At 35.1% G+C, this 20150-nt stretch overlaps 1 protein-coding gene across 1 annotated transcript in view; it reads left to right on the top strand.

Moving 5' to 3' along the window:
* Nucleotides 1-20150, top strand: part of TBC1D32 (TBC1 domain family member 32) — an 86760-nt gene that overhangs the window by 46906 nt on the left and 19704 nt on the right. Inside the window, 3 exon segments of the mRNA XM_040552477.1 lie at nucleotides 595-703; nucleotides 1488-1581; nucleotides 11977-12102. Coding sequence (XP_040408411.1) covers nucleotides 595-703; nucleotides 1488-1581; nucleotides 11977-12102 — 329 coding nt within the window.

The raw sequence follows: 20150 nt of genomic DNA, 5'->3' as shown, positions 1-20150 counted from the left end.
GAGCTTGTTCCAGTACCCAACCATCCTCTCGGTGAAGAACCTTTTCCTGATATCCAGCCCGAACTGCCCCTGTCCCAGCTCCATGCCATTCCCTCAGGTCCTGTCGCTGTCCCCAGAGAGCAGAGCTCAGCGCCTGCCCCTCCGCTCCCCTCGTGAGGGAGCTGCAGGCCGCCATGAGGCCTCCCCTCAGCCTGCTCTGCTGTGGCTGAACATACCAAGGGACCTCAGCCACTCCTCACGTGTCTTGCCCTCCAGACCCTGTACCATCTTCATAGCCCTCCTTTGGACAGTAGACCCTTCATCATCTTCGGAATCCTCCTTTCTACTCTTGTTTCCCCTAATTGCTTAGATGTTTCCAGTCAGTATTAGGTAGAGGAGTACAAAATTAGAGTAATACTTGCAGACCACTCAAAACACTTCATGTTTCTGTTTATTTCTTTATGCCTATTTATTGCCCAAGTCATGTTTTAACTCTGCGCTGTGCATCTCTGAGATTATTCTTGTTCATCACAGTTTTCTGAATTAAACAGTCATTGGTAAATCAAAGTGATAGTGATTTTTTAAATTTTTTTTGTGTGTTGTTTTGTTTTCCAGAGATATTATAATTGATGGCCTATCAGTTGAGAGAAACCATGTTCTTGTTAGGGTATATCTTATTGGAGGACCACAGGAAAGGATTTTGCCTCAGAGAGTACTAGATAAGGTTAGAATTTAAAGTTTATTAATTTGTTTCTTTAACTCTTACCCTCATTAACTGAAAATTTTGTTGATAATTTAGCACATGGAAAATTATTTAACATTATAAAATAGCAGTCCACCGTTAGCTTTATAAAGGGCTAACACTGACACTGAAAAAAATACATTGTTTTTACTGTATGCACTGTTGGCATGTGCCTAGGACACTCCACAATCAGATGAAGTTTTTGTATTGTTGCATTTTAATAATACTTTTCTCACTATAAAAATGAATGCAATTTGTCTATTTTTTTACTTTTGTATTTCTGTTTTTTTCTTTATTACCTTTCCATTTGTTATATCATGTTTTTTCCATGGTTGGGTTTTCATTTGTGGTACTTAATACCTGGAGCTTTCATCAATATTCTAACAATACAGTGTTTGTTAAACAGTTCCTTTAAATGTTCTGTTTCTTATAAAGTAACTCTTATAAAGATGAAACACAAATTACTGTCAGCACAGGAAAGACAGCTAGATCAATGCATAAAATTGGAAGTACAAGGTTCTTTTGTTTGTTTTTTTGAAAACTTCAATTTCCCTTTTGGTTGAAAAAAGAATTGTAACATCAGAACTGTCAGTGGTACATACTGGAACAAGTTTTGGCTTAAAGGCTTTGTGGATTTTGTGTCCTTTAACTTTTATTTTAGTTATGAAGTATATCATCTTGAATTATATATCAAGCCTATTTTCTTATATAAGCAATAGTTCTGGGAACTTGACCTAATTTAATTTCTTTTTGGTCCTGTTTCTAGGGCAGTGATCCATATCCTTGGCCAATGTTTTCATCGTTCCCTTTGCCAAAGTGCTATCTTGCAGAAATTCCTAGGAAAGCTGAATTCAGACAAGGTATGTACAAAGGATTCAAATAGTGTAGATGGCGAACAAACATCTGTCGTTTTATTTTTTATTTTTTTCCTTAGATTATGATCTCATAAATACCTAAGGATTTTTCATTGTTGGCTGCATTTGTTGCTAAGTAAGTTGGTTTTGTTTTCCTTGTCTGGCTTTGTGCAACTGTCAATCTGCAAAGCTCTGTTTACTAATCTAATTCCTATGCAAACTTAAAGATTAACCTTTTGGCTTGTCTCAGGTGGGTGAGTCATGAGATATATCATCTCTCCAGTAACTGAAGCAAGACATTATGGTTAAGCTACATTTTTTTTTGTACATTATTTTCTTGATTCAGATCCCCATGTTTACAAAACTTGTTGGTGTGTGAAATAGACAGCGTTTAGGATAGTTGGTTTCCACATTGAACATCAATTTGGAATGTGGGTAGACTAAAGAATCCTTTGAAGAACTATCTAAGGAAAGCAGTTTAATTCATACAGAGAAAACATTTTAAGATTTTAATTTTCATAGACGATGCAAAAGAACCTGGTGAATGAGTTATAATAAGTAAATCATCCTTTGTATTTGTTCATCTTCACTATATCCTTGAGATGTTCTTATTAAACTTACTTGTGAATTTCTTCAGCCAATGTAGATTTTCAAAAGTGATAGAAGTTCTACATCAAATGAAGTTTAGAAACTATTCTGTTTATAAATATCTAGAAAAAAAAAAAAGCAGTTGACAAAATTTGTAAAGAATAGATTACTCTGATTCCTTTCTCTGATAAGAGAAAAGGCAGTGTAGTTATAAAAGAAGGGAATTTTCTTTACTTTAGTAATACTGTTCAGGTTTCCCATGGTAATTTTCATAAGACACTAAATTTTTAGATCAAATCAGTGTAAAGTGGGTGCCCAGCTCTTTTAAAAATGTCTTCAGGAAGGCAGGTGGTCTTACTCTTCGATATTTGCTGTATCTCTCAGAACTTCTCTCTTCTCTTGTTCAGAGCAATTCTGTTGCTTGTCATTAACAAGTGGCCTAATGGAATGGGGTTGGTGTTTGTCACTTTGGGGGATGACAACCAGTTAGGAACTTTTGGTTGGAACTTTTTGACTAACAGTAAATTTACTAGAATTAAGTTTCAAAGATACGCAAGTATGTTAGATAGAGGTATGGAAATATATTTTATTTCAAATGGCATTTTTATATTATAAAATACTATATAACTCAAAAATGAACAGTGCATTTGGTTTCGTAGTCAAACAAAACATTTCATGCTTTTTATTTGGGAAAAAAAGACACTGCTGAAAGTGTTCTGTTTCAAATCTAATTTTTTAAAATGAATTATTCTTCATCAGACTGTGAATCTCTGATGTGTTGGGCTGAAGCTTTCAGGATGTGTAAGTTCTTGTGAAAGAAAGCGTGAGAATGAATAGATCAAATATGAAAAGAATTATATTCATAAATTACGGATTCCTGTAATTGGAAAAAAGAAATCAAGAGCAAGATTAGAAGATGGGGTATATCTGGACTCAATTTTTCAACACTATAATATGACAGTGATATGAGGATAGGAAAAAGTTATGATTAATATCTGTGAGTAATATTTGTACAGGACAGAAGATAATTGTTTGACAGTTGAAGCTGGTGAGTCGTTAGGTGGAGTGCCTCTAGCATGGGTACGGCAGTCTAAGGAAAACAGGTATATTAGAGGGATTCTAGAGCAGAGCTACAAATCGCGCCTTTGAGATGTTATGTATAAATATAGACTGAAATCACAGAATCACATAATATCTTGAGCTGGAAAGAACCACAAGTATCCTTGAGTTCAACTCCTCTCTCCACACAGGACTACCTAAAAGTTAAACCATTGTCAAACACTTCTTGAACTCCAGTAGGCTTGGTGCCATTATCACTGCACTGGGGAGACTGTTGCAGTGCGTGACCACCCTCTCAATGATGAACCTTTTCCTAACATCCAGGATGAACCTCCCTTTACACAGCCTCATGCTGTTCCATTAGCGCCTAGTAATAAGGAATAATTGCAACTGGCTGATGCTGAAAAGGCAAAGGCAAGTCTCTCAGTATATAAAAAGCAATTTTAAGGAGGACAGTTAGATTTTCCATGTCCCTGTGCAGAAAAAGTAGTTGGTTTATTTGGCAATGAAGATTTGTTACAAATTAACTTAAAACAATTTAGTAGGATACATCTGGAAGTCATGAAATCATTATTGGAGGTTTTAAGAGCAACCTCTTTGGAGTTGCGTTTGTTCAGCATTCATGTTGTATAGTTGTTACACAGCTTGCTAGGAAGTTTTAAGACATTTTTGTTAGACATTACTTCTTTTCAGTGCAAGTAGCTGGACAGGGCTCACACAGACTTCATCTGTATGGCAAGAGTTCCGCAGCCATTTAAAAAATTGTACATTGTATGAGTGGGGATGTGTAAATGCTTGTTATATCTATCACTAAAGAGCGAAGGCTAGTGCAGTTCTTCTGTGATTCCCTGAAGTTGTTGATGTTCAGATTTCATGCTGTGATGTTATGTTATGTAACTTGTATGGTATCATTTCTGTCCTCTTCTTGGGGTGCTTATATTACATGAATAATTAAAACTACTAGATTCTTAGCACTGTTAAAGAATGTACAATTTCTTTGGCTGAAGTGGAAAAGGTTATAACTGTAGGTTTTATTCTGACTATCCTGACCTCTTTTTAACCTCCCCTCTTCTTATTCAGGTGACATGGACACCTGAAGAGAAGTTTACCTTTCTTTTTTCCTTTCAAAATTGGTTCTTGTCTTATAATTGTGGTGTCAGTTGTAAAAAAAAAAAAAAAAAAAAAAAAAAAAGAGTTGAATAATTTTTTTTCTACATCTATAGAACAGATATTGAAGATAACTGTGAAGGGTTTAAAAACAAACAAACAAAAAACAGGTTACAAACTCAGATACGATATTGCTGTCTCTGGACATGTTTTTCTTCTAACTCTCCCTTCAGATGCTGTTAAAGGAAAGGTACAATAACAGAACCTTTATTGGAGAGAGCCTAGGTGTCTCTCTCTGCAGATGGAAGTTGCCTTTTTGAGTGCAAGCTGAAATTAGAGTGAATATTTCAGAACTAGTATGGCTGTTGCTTTCTGTAAAGATTATGTACTACTGAAGTCAGGGAACCGTAGAGCTTCATTTTCACAGTCCCAGACCTGAAGTAGCTTATGAAAGTAGCAAATGCAATGGAAGTCATAGATAAAAATTGAAGTAGAATATTGATGGGTGGTCATTGAAAAGAACGTACACTGTGTTTATGATGAAGAAAATCCAAGAAATAGTTTTTTCTTCCATCTCTCAATTCTTTTGAAGTATACGTGCAGCAGTGGTACCTTTCTGGTTGTACATTTTGGGTGTGGGGAGGTGAGGACTGGCACCTGGATATTTTGCCTCACTGGATCAAAAATGAAGCTATCATAATTTATGCTGGTAAAATTACATTCCTCCATTTCATGATGATATTTTCAATGACTCAACATCTGGGATGTTTGTGAAGGGTGTGGACTGTGTGTGTGTTTGAGGAAAATCTGTAGTGCTTCATTCTGTACAAATATCTGCCCTGGTTTAGCAGGTGTTAGTTAGGCACTTGCTTGAATGATGTACATAGCTGTAGGAAAGGATATATGGAAAAATCAACTTGATGAGTTGTGTTTTAATGTGCATTAATTGTTTCAGCCGGTATTTAAAGTTGCAAAACTGTTGGATAGCAGTGTATTAATGGCTCACTTCTGTCAAATACAATTTATAATGAAGCTTCAAATTATTTATACAGATCATTATTTAAGTGTGGAAATTAATTATGCCATTTCCACCTGTTTACACTGCAGCAAGATATCCTGTTGCTTTTCTTCTGTCATAATTGTTCAGTCACAATTTCAGTAATGTAATTCAGTAAAAGAATTGTCAAGAGCTTTTCAGAGTGATATAATTCTTTGTTATTCAGGTTACAACTATTAAAAATAATGTTTTTTTTTTTTTTTTTTTACTTGTAATATTAACTACACTGTGGGTTATTAAAAGTTAAACTTTTAAAATGATATTCCACTGTAATATCCATTCTTCTGTTAGCACAGATCTGTTGTCCTTTTCTTCTCCTAGCTCTGCAGTTGTGACAGTTGGTGATGAGTGTGACTGAAGAATTGTGTCCATAATTTTCCTGCAATTACAGTCACTGCTTAGAATTTTCTATGTACATATGCACTCCATCATACATTTTGTCTCTTCGTGACTGTTAGAATTCAGAATCGCTACCAAAAATCTTCTGTAATCATGTTCTTAAAGCCTTTTAATGTTTTATGTTATCCATTGTTCTGCCTTTACCTTATACTCTAATGTGAATGGAAACGTGCTGCCATGTTTCTGTGTCTTTAATCAGATTTGTTTTCAGGCTTTTTTTTTTTTTAAATATATATATATATCTGCTTCAACCTAGTGCAGTCCCTCTACCCCCTGCACCCCCAACTTCTGGTCCTCTGTCAGAGAACCAGCTGTGATAGCTTTCCTGTTACTTTCATCACCTGCACTTCTGCGCTTTGTGACTTGTCCTCCATTTTATTTTTGGCACGGTCTTCATGTATGAGCTGCTTTTTTCCACTTGAAGAAATTCTACTCCATTAATGAAAGGTGAAAGAGTAAGCATACAGGCAAATCTGAAATGAACACAGACTTTCCTAAAATAAGGAATTCCTAATAACCCTTGCAAGGATTTGTTTTCATGTAATAGTGCAATATGATATGGTCAGGTTATTCATTATCTCTTACTTCAGATTTTGAATAAGATACACATGGCTTTACAGATCTGAATTTCTTAGCAACAGAAAACCACTTTTGTTGTGAACATAATCAAATGAGAATGGGCTTGTGGCATTTCTGATGTTTTGTAAAGCATTTATGAATTTTCCTCTGCCTTGTCTGCTTTAGACACAAGAATAATTTAAAGAATTATAAAGCAGCATGTTTCAGGGAATTAAATCAGTTTAAACTTGCAGGAAGTTATGGTGTGGTGGTTCAAATCTCACACATGCAGCTGTAGATTTGTTGTAGTTAAAACCCAGCAGGCAGCTAAGCACCACACAGCTGTTCACTCACTGCTGCCACCAGTGGGATGGGGCAGAGAATCGGAAAAAAAGGTAAATCTCGTGGGTTCAGGTAAAGACAGTTTAATAGCTCTCCTAGAGACAGAATGACAGAAAAGGAAGGAAAAATATTAGTAATGGTAAAAAAATAATACAAAGCAAGTGATGCACAATGCAATTGCTCACCACCCACTGGCTGATATCCAGCCGGTCCCCAAGCAGCAGCTGCCTTCCCTGGCCAACCCCTCCAATTTTATTGTTCAGCACGGCACCACCTGGTGTGGGACAGCCCTTTGGGCAGCCTGGGCCAGCTGTCCTGGCCGTGTCCCCTCCCAGCTCCTGGGGCACCCCCAGCCTCCTCGCTGGCCGGGCAGCACCAGGAGCAGGAAAGGCCTTGGCTCTGTGTGAGCAGTGCTCTGCAGCAACTGAAACATCCCTCTGGTATCAGCATTGTTCTCATCCTAAATCCAAAGCACTGCACCATACCAACAGCTAGGAAGAACATTAACTATCCCAGCAAAAACCTCATGAACATGTGGTTATTCTTTTAATAAGGCTACATAAAACAACCAGTGCTAGCACAAAGGTAGGGAAGGGGTGGGAAAACAACCACATACAAGGAAAAAGGCAGGACTGCAGCATATGAATTAAATTGAGATAAGCTTCGCTTCTACTACCCTGTTAAGGTATGATTTCTTGTTATTGTTGGGCCTATTTAATAGGTCACTATCATTGGGAAAGGAAGGACTCACTTATTTCCTTCCTCACCTTTTCTTTCCTTTTTCTTGTTTATTTTCTTCCTCTGCCTCCCTTACTTTCTGTCTTTCCCATCTTTTAGCAGTTCTGGAATTTCTTACAGAATAAACCTATTCGTGTCATTTATCTAGGATAACTAGTGAACCCATTTAGTAACATACCAGAAGAGAGGTAAAAGAAGATCAGGACTTGGCATCAGTATGTTTTAGAACGCTTCTAGCAATAATGTGAAACTGCACCCTTAGTAACGTGCAGTAGGCATTGCTGAGGACTGTGGTGATTGGACTTCCAGCTACTCACTGCTGGGCAAGTTACAGTTACCTACTAACTCATGAAATTGGGTTGGCGTTTATTTGGTATAAGTTTGTTGGAAGAAATTTGCATTCAAAAATAAAATCAAGATGCTCTTAGACACAGTTTTTTGCACAACAATGACCTGTTGGAGGAGGTGATAGTCCATGTTTAATGACAAATGGAGAAGCAAATGCTTTGGCTGGAAGAAAATACAGTGCTGAGAGTTGCCACAATGTAATACCCGTTACAATCTGTAATGGGTATATTAAATACATGGTTATGTTAGTATCCTGGTTGAATGGATCTTAAGCTAGTTTCTCTGTCAGAAATGAAAAATAAGTGTTGACTTGGCAGGGGTGAGTGGGTATTGAATACTTTACTGAGAGTATTTATTCTTGGATTTTGTTACTTCTGCAGACCTTTAGTAGATACATACATACATATCTATGTTTCTTATATTTGGTACATATTTGAAGTTGCATAAGTTCCTTTTTGTTGTTGTTTTTAATTAGCAAGTATTACCTTCCAAAAGAAACCTTAAGGCAAATACAGTGGTCCATGGTCTCTAGCAAAGTTTCAGAAAAGACTGTAGTACAGTAATTTTTATTTCCTTATTCTGTTGTTGGAGCATAAATTGGCATTGCAAAAGAGCAATTTAAAGAGCATTTAAACAGTATAGTTTTAGACACATTGATGCTGCTAGCTATTAGCTTGAGGGCTTTTCAGCAATCACAAAATAAAATAAAGATTTAATTTTGTATAACTTGCAGGAGAGGAAGAATATGATAGAGACTAACTGCAAAGAAAAATAGGGGTCAAATCAAGAAGCCAAGAAGAAGCAGCAAAGATGGATGGGCCATGGTCTTGAAATACTACTTTATTGAAATTATTGGGTTTTTTTTTAGTAGTTTTATTTCCTTCAGTGGAATCAAAATTTCACCCTGGTCTGTTTGGTGAGTTGACTGCTTAAATCTCAGCTTGTTTTTTCTGATCCTCAGCTGCCAAACTGAATTACTACAGTCCTTTAGGAAGTGAAAACCTGTTTAACTTGTAGAGGTGTGTTGCTTTGCAGTTCTGTGATTTTCTTCAACCTTCACCTGTTACAGAAATGGCAGAGGAGGAGAGAAAATAATCCTATTGATAATACTGTAAGAGTAAATCCTTCTTTGCATTAAATTTTTATACTCACATAAGCTGTTCTAAGCATCAGTGCCATGTTATTTGGAAAGATACTGAGGATTTAGTTATTTGAGGATAACAAAGGAATTTCATGTTAATTAGTTTGGAAGAATTATTAATGATAATTAAGTTACTGTAATCAGCTTTTAAAAAATACTATGTATTGTTTTAATAAATTCCAGTGACAGGGTGACAATTTGCTGATTATACATCATTAAGGTCTTTAAACCAGCTTAAAATAAATTATATGCAATATAGTAATTCTGTTGAAAATCCTTTAATCAGCTTAAAAGAATAAGATCATTTGAAAAAATGTATTTTGATTGTAGAAACAATTAAGTTGTAGTGGAAAACTGAATACTGAAACACTACGAAAGTGTGAAATCATAGAATCATAGAATCACTAAGGTTGGTATAAGACCTCCAAGATCATTTGGTCCAACCGTACCCCCCCACCTATGTCACCCACTAAACCATATCCGTAAGCACCTGGTCCAGCCTTTCCTTAATTACCCCCAGGGATAGTGACTCCACCACCTCCTTGGGCAACCCGTTCCAATGCCCAATCACTGTTGTTACTCTTTGAAAGTAACAGCAAGATTTGTAAATAACCATAGACTGGCTCAAATGCTTTTTCAATCTTTAATCAGAACTCCCCTTTCATGACAGAATTCGTTTCTGTAGTGGTTGGTTTTTTTTTTTTTTGGTGTGTGTTTTGTTTTGTTTTGTTTTACCCCAAACATAAAAACAGAGCAAAGGAAAGTTTGAAACATATGAAGAAACTTCATCATCATAGTGGATGCTTAGTGGTAGTGCAGGCTATGATCTTTCATAACAATAGGAACTGCATGATCCTATCATGCAAAGGGAACAGCAAAGGGATTGCGCACGGTTGGAGTGAATTCATGTGCATTTACCCTGCTGCAGGATACCAACATTTTTCTTCCCTCTAGTTGACTGCAAAATATTTCATAGCACTCTCAAGTGCTCTGGGAACCAAGTAGCTTGAGGAGAGATGGTCTTACTGATTGTTTCCATTTTGTAGGGCCAGTATTTTATGCTAGAAAACTGGGTTTGATCAGTCTTATCTTACATATAATTACTTTATAAAATTAGTTTGCATTTTAACTTAAAATTTGTTCTGCCTTCAGGGGAAAAAAAAAGAGTAGAAGAGTAAGTCTTTCACATTAATATTAGCATTTTTCTTTTTTAACAAATCTTGGATATGGGAAGAAAATATTTCCTCTTTGATTAACCAAAGCATATGTGTGCATTCTTTTAATCACTACTTTGTATGCATTATTCAGTGTGCAGTCTCATGTGTCAAGAGATGGCTTGCCAGTATTCATTGTTCAGTCTGAATTCCAAGATAGAAATTTTGGTTGCTGAAGATGTTTCATTTAAAGAAAAATATATTCAGACTTTAAGTACAGATATCGTATTGTTGAAAGTCAACATTTTCATGTATGATTATACAAGCTGGTTTTGCATTTGTCACTGTGGTTCTTCTGTTTTCAAACCTCTGTTAGACTCAGCCAGTTGTGAAACTTACTGGCTCAGTCTGAGATATTTTGTTCTAGAAAAATGATAGAGTATGTGTAATTTCCTCCAACTTACTAGAAAATAGAGAAAAAAACAAAACAAAACAAAAACAAAACACAAACTTTTTAACCAAAAGGAAAAAAGTACATACTTACTGTTCTTTTGTCATTTGCATCAATGGCAATATTAATATTGAAGATGTGTTCCTATGGTAAAGAAAGAGAGAATATGGCTTTAATAACAAGGTGAGAATAACAGTACGGAGCAATCTCTGAAGTTCTATCTTTGCATTAAAAAGGATTCTTTCATAAAAATCTTTTTGTAAACTATTCCACGAGTTTGTTTTATAAGCAGGCTGAACTTATAATGAAAAATGTTATCTGATATTTTTGAGCCTCATATATAACAGAATTATATACTGTGTTTAATGGTGCTCAGGTAAAATTCAAGCATTCAGAAGTCAGAAAATTCCTGGGTTATATTCTTGTATCCTGACAGCACCAATGAAGAGCCTATGGCCCTTGGCTGTGGAGCATGCTGGGTGCACCTAGATTCTTCAGAGAACTGAGTGTGGCATTCTAAATTTCTCTAAATATTAACATAAATTTGCAAGGTGGCTATTAGGGCATGTTTCAGTGACAGCAAACGTATACATTCAGAGTAGTCTTTTGCAGAGTTTTTGCTCTTTGTGCTAAAGTTGGGAGACACTGAAGATAGGAATTCTCATACCATTGGCAGTACAGTATATTTTCACAAAATTTACTTGATAGGTATGCCTATCAGTCTGAAGGCATACACATATATGCCTTTATATCCACCCATAGCAGAAGCATCTGAAGGAAACCTGCTCGCTGAAAGAAGCAGAAATTTTCTGAGAAGCAGTGTTACTTTGCTGTCTATCTAGCATGCTCCATTTTGTGTTCAACAAAATAGTGCTGCCACCTCACATTATTAATCCACGTATGTATAGTAAAGGTTCTTTGCCCATTTTTTCTCTTGTAGTTTCTGTGATGAAATTTTAAGTTTCAGTGGTGAAATAACATAGAAATACCCAACTTCTATCTTTAAAATAAGTTTCCAATTCTTATCATTTTGGGACAAAGGAGTAATAAATATAGTGGAGTTATAAAATGTGCTTCAAGAACATCTTAAATGTTCAAAACCCTTCAGTAATTAAAATGAATATTTCTGTTCTGTGTAAAGCAGAACATCATCAGCTTTAAGACTAGCTGTTTCTCCAGTTTAATTGTCACAGATAGGGGATATTTAGTTAGTCTTTTCTTTCTTATGTGTGAGGTCTGCCAAAAATACCAGGCAATGATAAAGCTCTTATCTGTGTCTGACTTCCCTGTTACTTGATATAGTTTCGTGCTTCCGAATGCATCTACTTTGTCTCTGTGGTACTTTGTATCTAGTAGCTGCTTATTACTTACCAAAGTTAAATTTTAAACAAGAAAGAAAAATGAACAAAAAGAACCCAAGGTTGTCATTAAAAAATAACTCTGATTTCATTTCTTCTAGATAAAGACCTTGACAAGCTGTTATCACTCTTAAAAAATCCAGATAAACAAAGTGGGTGGGCAGATATTTGTAGAAGACAGTTCTGCAAAGTCATGAAAGCCAGACCGGATATGATCAGTGGAACAAGTAAGTATGACTTACAGAGTTGAAAAAAGCAAGTAAACAGAAAGCCATTGGTCAGCAACGGTTCTTTAAAGTTTTATTGAGGATTATGTTATCTATAGTTGATTTTGTGTCAATTGGGAAAACTATTTAAATATGATTTTCCTGAGAAAACAGGAATGACCAATTTCATTAAAAGTCCCCAGACTTCAGCCTTCCTAAACAGGGAATCCACTCATTCAGGTTTTTCTTCATTTTAGTGCATATTTTCTAATGAAGAATAAGCTCATACTGGTGTGTTGATATGGAAAGTTAAAACAGCAAACTAGCCAAACGAAAAAGAGGAATTACCCATATAGAATAAATCATCAGAAATAAGACTTAATAACTCACTTGTATTATAATGCATACTTGTATAGCAATAAAGAAGCTAGGTGTTTTCAGAAATTGCTGATCTCTAATTCTTTAAGAATTCTGATTATGTTCAGAATAGTTTAATCTTTTGTTTACAGATGTCAAAAGAATTCCCTTTAAATTCTTTATGAAAGCAACTAATACAACTGACAGTGAATGTAGAAGACATTTTTTGTATGGGATCAAAGTAACCCAGCAAATGTGTTTTACATAAAAGACATGAGTTTATCATAATTTACATAGCTATATGAAAGTTACAGAGCAGTTTCAGAATTCTTAAGGAAGTCATTAATACCGGAACCTATTGAGATTTAAAATATTATGAAACTTGTCATTTGTAGTAAAATTTACATTTAAAGTAAAGATAAAAAATGAATGTTTCTAAATTCGCAGAGGCTTCCATTCTTATTACTTGTTTGAAACAAGTTTGAGTCTGTAGTCTGTAGGTGATTATAATTTAGTCAAAGCTTTTACCTTCCATTTGGAAGAATGTGTATGTAGACAATACATATGTATTGTATTATGTATACATTTGTATATACAGTTGTTTCAGCTGAAAACAGTTAACCAGAAGTAACCCTAATCTTCTGAATTATAAGCATATATGCATGTTATATTGTGTTATGTATATATAATACAAATATATGCTTATATTGTACATGTCCACAAATACATGCATTCAGAAGGCTTTGTGAAACAGGTAAACAGAGATTCATAACCATTCAGAAAGAACTGCACATCTTTTACGTACTTCTGCTAGTATAGTAAAAATAAATGGAAGAATAACAATTAAAGCCCAGATTTTTCTGACAAAAAAAAAAAAGGTATGTATTCCTTTCTTGCATCTTTCTCAGATCTAGTAGATCAGTGTATTTTTAATGTTATATATTGTGGAGCACAAATTATTTAGTCATTGTAAAATCAATGTTATTTGAATACAGCGTATTTTCTAGACTGATCTCTTCTCGGATTTTATGAAATTTATGTTGAAAATTGTTAGTCTGTCTTCCTGCATCTAAAAGTAATTATTTGTTGAGAAACATAATTTTATAAAAAAAAAACAACAACAACACATAGACATACATTTAAAGTAGCTTATTTACAAAGAAAAAAAAAGAGAATTCTAGCCTTTTGTGCTTTGTATTAGTCTATATATAACTTCAAAACCTGTGTAGGTTGTTTTCTGTAACTTTGTCGGAGGTACTGGAAGCTAGAATTAGGAATTAGAGAGTCATTCTAACAAAGCAGGATTCATTACCAGAAGATTAGGGTTACTTCTGAGTAACTGTTTCCAGCTGAGATAGAACTGGGAGTAAAAGTCAGCAAGAAGTATCCACGGACTTGTTAAGCCTCACAGGGACTTCTGCAAGTGTTTTCACATACAGCACGAAAAAATAAAGTATGAAAATAGAAACAGAAACTCTTAAAAAAACACACACACAAAAAATTACCAATTTTTAACAAAGACCAATAACAAGACCAATGTTAATATTATTAACTAAGTGTAAATGCTGTTCATCTAAGGTGAATTCAAAGCTGTTGTTTAAATTTTGCAGATCTTCTTGGAGATAGTTTGGAAGCAGCAAAATTTCTGCTAGCTGTATGGTTTGAGACACCATCATGCTCATTGAGACTACTTTATGAGAGAGAGCTGTGCTGCTAGGCATGTGTTTTTGCAGAATGTGATGCTCTTCCAAATTTCAGAGGACTGAGAGGCTTCAACCCAGATCTCAAGAAATCAAAGCTTTCTCTTTAGTCACAGATGGAGCAAATTTTGATTGTAGAACAAAGATGCATAGTTATGGTTCCTCTACTGGTCCCCTCCTATAGCAAGAGGGATTTAACAATAAAAGAAATTGAATGAAAACGTAACCAGCAAACACAACATTGGATTCAATGAGTGTATAGTGTTGACTTTAAAATATTTTGGGATCTGATGTTAGGATTATCAGATGCTGAATCTGTAGAACCTGCTTGAATTCTGTCAGAACATCCTTGACAAACTGTACAGTAGCAATACCTGTAATTCAGTCTCCTGGTATTGATTACCATTGCATTGACCAAGTCAATGCATTTGTGCTAAATGCTCTGGTATTGCATTACTTTGGGGAATGGCCATCTTTATCCCTATACAGGCATTTTCTCTGTTAAAGCATTATCTCTGGCTGTAGCTTTTAAGTCATTTCCATGGTCAAACATCACGATCCACTTTTGAATGGCTTTCTTGAATTGCTAAAAGGAGATACGAACCTTCCTCAGACTCGTATGTCTTCTGGTGCAGCAGGACTGAAAGTGCAGAATTTCTCTTGATCTTCTAAAAGAAAATCATATTGTAGAGAAGCAGCTTCAACATTCTACAGCTCTAAGCACACTAAGCTCAGACAGAAGCATTCTAGTCATTACTTCTGTAAATGCGCCACAGATTTGTGCATGCTCGGGAAATGGCTGCTTATTGTGCAGTTTTGCATGTCTCTGGGTTGCTCAGATCAGCTAGAGGACCACTGATACAGTCCTTAGTCAAGCTAAGTCTTGGCCTCTTTTGGAATAGTCTTTGCAGCCTCCCTGAAGCATCTTTAGCACATCTAGACAAGGGCTTTCTCTGTATTTGAACCTAGCTTTGGCAGGAAGAGAAACGGGCAAATCAACTCCTTCACGAAAAAGGTTAATTTAAGTGGAAATTGCAGGCTGTGTCAATCTGAGGCTTAGTATATTCAATGTCAAATCATTTGTGTGATAGGAAACTATTTTTTGGGCCTGTTTCAAAAAACCCTTCTCATCCCTTATCCATCAGGATTTGCAAAAGTTTGTTGTTGTTGTTGCTGACGTTGTTGTTGTTTTTCAGCCCAAGAAATCTCTCTTATCTTTTCCCAGTTAGTGTTGTATCAGCAGCTGACTTCTCATCTGTCTGGGGGCAATCCAATATCCTTAGTCCACTCTTATCTTAGGAAACTTTAAACCCTACATAAGAAATTGAGGGTGTTGCAAGGATCATGTAATTATATATTAACATTCTTTCATTTATAATGAGAGGTAATCCATCCCCAAATCCTACTCATTTTCCTCAAGCTTTATATCTGTATGTGGATATGGATAGGGATAACAAGCTCAGCTACAATGACTTCATCGTTGGGGGGCATTCAGTTACCATGGCATGATTTCCTCAGGAATCTGGACTTAGATCAGGAGTATTCTTTAGGACCTATCCATCTACCTCCAAAATGTTCTCTCTTAAAAAGTGAACAAACAAACAAAAATACATGTGGGAACGCTATTTCTTTTTTGGAGCAATTTTCATCTTCAGGCAGTTACTCTTTTAGTCTGAGCAACGATTGATTGGCTTCAAAGATACAAAAAACATAATCAGAAGCTCTTGAAATCACATCTGAAATCTTACTGGAAAACACAGGATTTTTTTTATCTTTTACAATGAGTTGAATGTTTAATGACAATAGAATCGTTACAATCAACACTGTTTTGGAATCCATGAAAAGTCATTGTTTGTGGTGTTTGTGTGCTACAGCCTTTAGCAGTCACTGCAAAAAGTTGAAAGTAACATCAGATCTTACTCCATGGGATGGACAATGAAAAAGATGAATATTTTCAGTAGGTATGACTATTTTTTTCTCTTCAGGATCAGAAGACAATAGACTTGGTTATTTTCAAATAACCCAGTCAAGGGTTTGAAATGTGCTTATACCAAGACACACTTGACAGCTATCTGAATCTCAGCAAAAGAGAGTATTTCAGTTGTCAGCACTCTGCTGTAGAAGGTGAAGATAATAGTTACAGACTTTCGTTTTTGATGAAAGGGTCTTGTGGATTCAAAGACATGAAATACTACGTTTCTTACCATTATTAGAAACATGTTGCTACTTTTGGGGGTTGAAAATTGTTTAAATTTCAGCCTTCAGTTGGTCCTACTAAAGAAGACTTAACTATAGTCTGCAGAGTAATATTCCATAGATTCTCTCTTTAAGTGTGTGAGAGAAAATTTTCTAGGCTATGATTTCAAAAAGACAAATCAGAGTAAGTGCATTAGATTTCCCTCTGAATTGATCTCCAGAGGAGCCTATTGTTATAAGAAGAACCTAGATTCTCTAAGCTGAGCTTAGTCTTTTAAAATGGACCAAATCTACTGCCTCAAAGATCATGCAGTCAGATCTTGATTCTGTCTGTGGTCTGGCTCTCATTTTCTGTATGACCAATTTCAAAATACTGGATTTGCAGCAGAGGGGTTTGGAATAATACAAAAAAATATTTTTATCTTTTTATGTCTTTACTTGATTTTTCAAGGGGGCTTGCTTCAGAATTAGAGTGAAACAGTAGGTATTCCATGTCACACAGGAAGAACAATAGTGGATCTAAACTTCTGCCCCCAAAACAGTTTGAAAACATCCAAAGGAATATACAGTAAGTGGTGTAAATGCATGTGAACATTCATGCTTGTGTGAAAGATGACACCGTTGATGAAGTGTAGGATTTGATAGTCTTGTTTTTCTGTGATAAAGAAGATACAAGTATATTGATAAAAGATATGCAACCATCATCTCTAATGGAGACACTGTCAGAATTTTTATTGCCTCGTTTTGTTCTATTCAAACAAAATGCAAGTTGTGATTTTGCCATTTCAGTGTACAATAACTGAAGTCTCTCCATTGTCCTGGGAATTCAGAAAAGTCCTCCTTGTTGCCTTTAGGAATGGAGTTGCTGACTGTGTTTTCATAGATTTATTGGACTGATCTATGGTTGATGGAGCTGAAAATTTCTGATGCTACTTATAAAGAAGTAAACTGTCCAAGGTTTTCATTCTTGAATGTTAACCTTTAACACAAGTCAAGAAGGACTACTGTTGATTCTTAAGAGAGTTATTTTTCTTCTAAATTCCTTTGAAGTATCTGTGAATTGGTATAGAATATGATCCGCTAATACTAGTTACATTAGAGGATCAAAAATTTTCTAATATGTGCTATGGTTTTTGACCTTTTTGGCTTAAACCCCTCAGAGAAGTAATTAAATAACCTCTTCTGGTTGTCACCTAACAAAACAGTTGGAATCATAATTTTTTAAATCAGTGTTCTTATTCAGTTTAGAAACAATTTGAATTACCTTTCTTTTGTACATTAATTCTTCAAGAAAAAATAACAATAAATAAATAAATAAATAAATAAAACGTCCTGCAGGAATACAACCGTTCTATGGCATACTGAAATAGTTCAGTAGATTTTAAAGTTCTTCCATTTATTTTATATATGATTACACACTCCCAAGCTACAATTCTCTGTATTTTGGATGTGTGGATTCAATTTACATGAGGTAATTGTCAGTCTCTTAAAAACTTTAATATTTATACTGCCAAGCTACCATAATTTAAGAAAATTAACATTGTCAACAAATTGGTAGGCCTTGACACTAATTTTTGTATATGGACATAATCTCTGCATGAGATGTGGGCTATTGCAACAATACTGACTGTGTTGTACAATGAACTTTTCTAAATTTCAGTTGGCTCCTTTTCCAATTAAATGAAAAATCATTGAGCCAGTCTCCATCTTTGTAAAGGTTCCATGATTATGTCTACGTGGCAGCTAAATGACTTAGTATTAAAAGATAAAAATTAAAATAACTACTTGTCATTTCACTTGAACATTCTTGTGGAAGAGAAAATGTCCTGTGAAAACCCTCTATTTCCATATTAGCCAAATTTGTTTTGATAAACTCTTATGCATCTTTTCTTCTCTCAAACTTGATTAAAAGCTTTTCAAAGATCCTGATAGGCACTTAGATAAATACTTTCAAATGGTGGAAATCAATTTTGTGCTTGAGTTTCAAAAAATTGCTTAGTAGTTGTTGAGCTGTCACTTCTATTAACTCAAGCGCTGAACTGAAATATTTGACTGTTAGGTCAAGCGTGTGGATGGCTTCCAACAAAAAAGGGAAGAAAAACACAGTGTTCTGACTTGACTTACATTGAATTATGCAATACTTTATTCTTTTAACATAGGTCCTCTTTGCTATTTTTTTTTCTTGCTTTACTTACGCAAATGTTTGTTACATTGTTTGTGGACCAAATTTCACTAAGCCTATTAGTGAAGATGTGAGATTATTTACTCTCACAAAATAAATAAACCATTGCTCTTCTACAAATATTTTTTTTGCTAGCCCTATGTGGTTTCTTAAAGGTGTGATTCAAATAGTTCTTTTCATAAAAATGCATAACAATATAAATTATACGTGTAATATTTTTTCATTTTGATTTGCTAATCCTTTGCAATGCAAAATTTTTTTTTTTTTACTGTTGGACCTGGTTACTCTAACTGTAAATCTGTGTTTAGCTGTTGTAGTGAAGCTTCTTTTTCCCATATAGGGGAATACCCAAACTCAGCCTTTAAAAAAACTTTTTCTGGATTACTTCTAGATAAATTTCCTTAAATGTTTTATACAGTTAATCACAAAAAACAAACAAACAAACAAAAAACACACACGATTTAATGTCAGTAAATTAGCTTAAAATATGGTTGTTAGCTTCCAAATGGTTGGAATAAGAGTTAATTATTGTCTTTGAGATTCTTTTCTTCATTATTTTTCTGGCATAACAAGCATCAGACTGTGCATGGAGGTTCTGTTTTTCTCCTCTCTTCATGCACTGCAAGCTTGCACTCCTTCTCTGTCAGTTTTCCTACCAGCAAGGCTAGTTCAAGAGTTTTCTGCTTTTCTCCATTGCCATCTCCACCACAGACTGTTATGCTTCGCTTGTGTTGCTATGACTGTTCATACAGCTACATGCTAAAATGTTTTATCGGAATTATTCAGCTTAAAAATGACAAGGCCTGTGCATGCATGGAGTTTTATGGGGCTAGAGGCTGAAGCTTCAATGATGTTGAGTTGCATTTGAGGTGATGTCAAGGAAATTGTAATGTGCAGACTTAAAACGGGAAATCCCAACTCTTTTTACTCTGTAAGAACACTCCCTTTGCTTTTGCAAAAAGTTATATCACTATTCTTTAAAACCAGCTTATCATAACAGTAGCATTTACTTATCAAAAATGTTCATCATTGCTATATCAAGTTCTTAATATGGCTAATCTCAATAGGGGTATCCTCCATGCAGTATGTATAAAGACTTCCTTGTATCCTTTAGTTTAACTCTGTAGGGTTAACTCTGTAGGCTAGTGTGTTCAATTGCAGGAGTCTCAAACTTGCAGAATTGAAGAATCTGAAACTTTTTTTTTTTTTTTAATGTCATTGAAAGTTGTCACTAACTTCCTGGCTAACATTCTGTTAAGGTGGGAGATGTAATTTCTTATGTGGTGAGCAGATTTCAGCATTGGGCTTGTCTGTGCAGTATGTGCGGACTCAAAATTCCACAGAAAGAACTGAATAACAACATTCCAGCCATCATCTTATATTACAGATCTTCCAAATGGAAATACTCTAGTCACTTAACTTTCAGTGTATAGCTTTTATAATTAAGTGTATAGTTTTTATCTTGTGGTGTCATAGGTCATGTTGGAAACAGCCCTTAAAACTTTATTCACTTTTGTTGGCATCGTTTTGGGGTATTTTTTTGCTTTCTTTCATGTTTTTTTGGTCTACATAAACAGAAAAAAAGATAAAATATTGTAGTTTAATTATAGTTAATTTTCATTTTATATTGAAAT

Source organism: Cygnus olor, chromosome 3, assembly GCF_009769625.2.
Source record: "Cygnus olor isolate bCygOlo1 chromosome 3, bCygOlo1.pri.v2, whole genome shotgun sequence".
Classification (NCBI taxonomy): domain Eukaryota; kingdom Metazoa; phylum Chordata; class Aves; order Anseriformes; family Anatidae; genus Cygnus; species Cygnus olor.
Note: the sequence above shows the minus strand (reverse complement) of the source record. Positions and strands in the feature narration are given on the sequence as shown.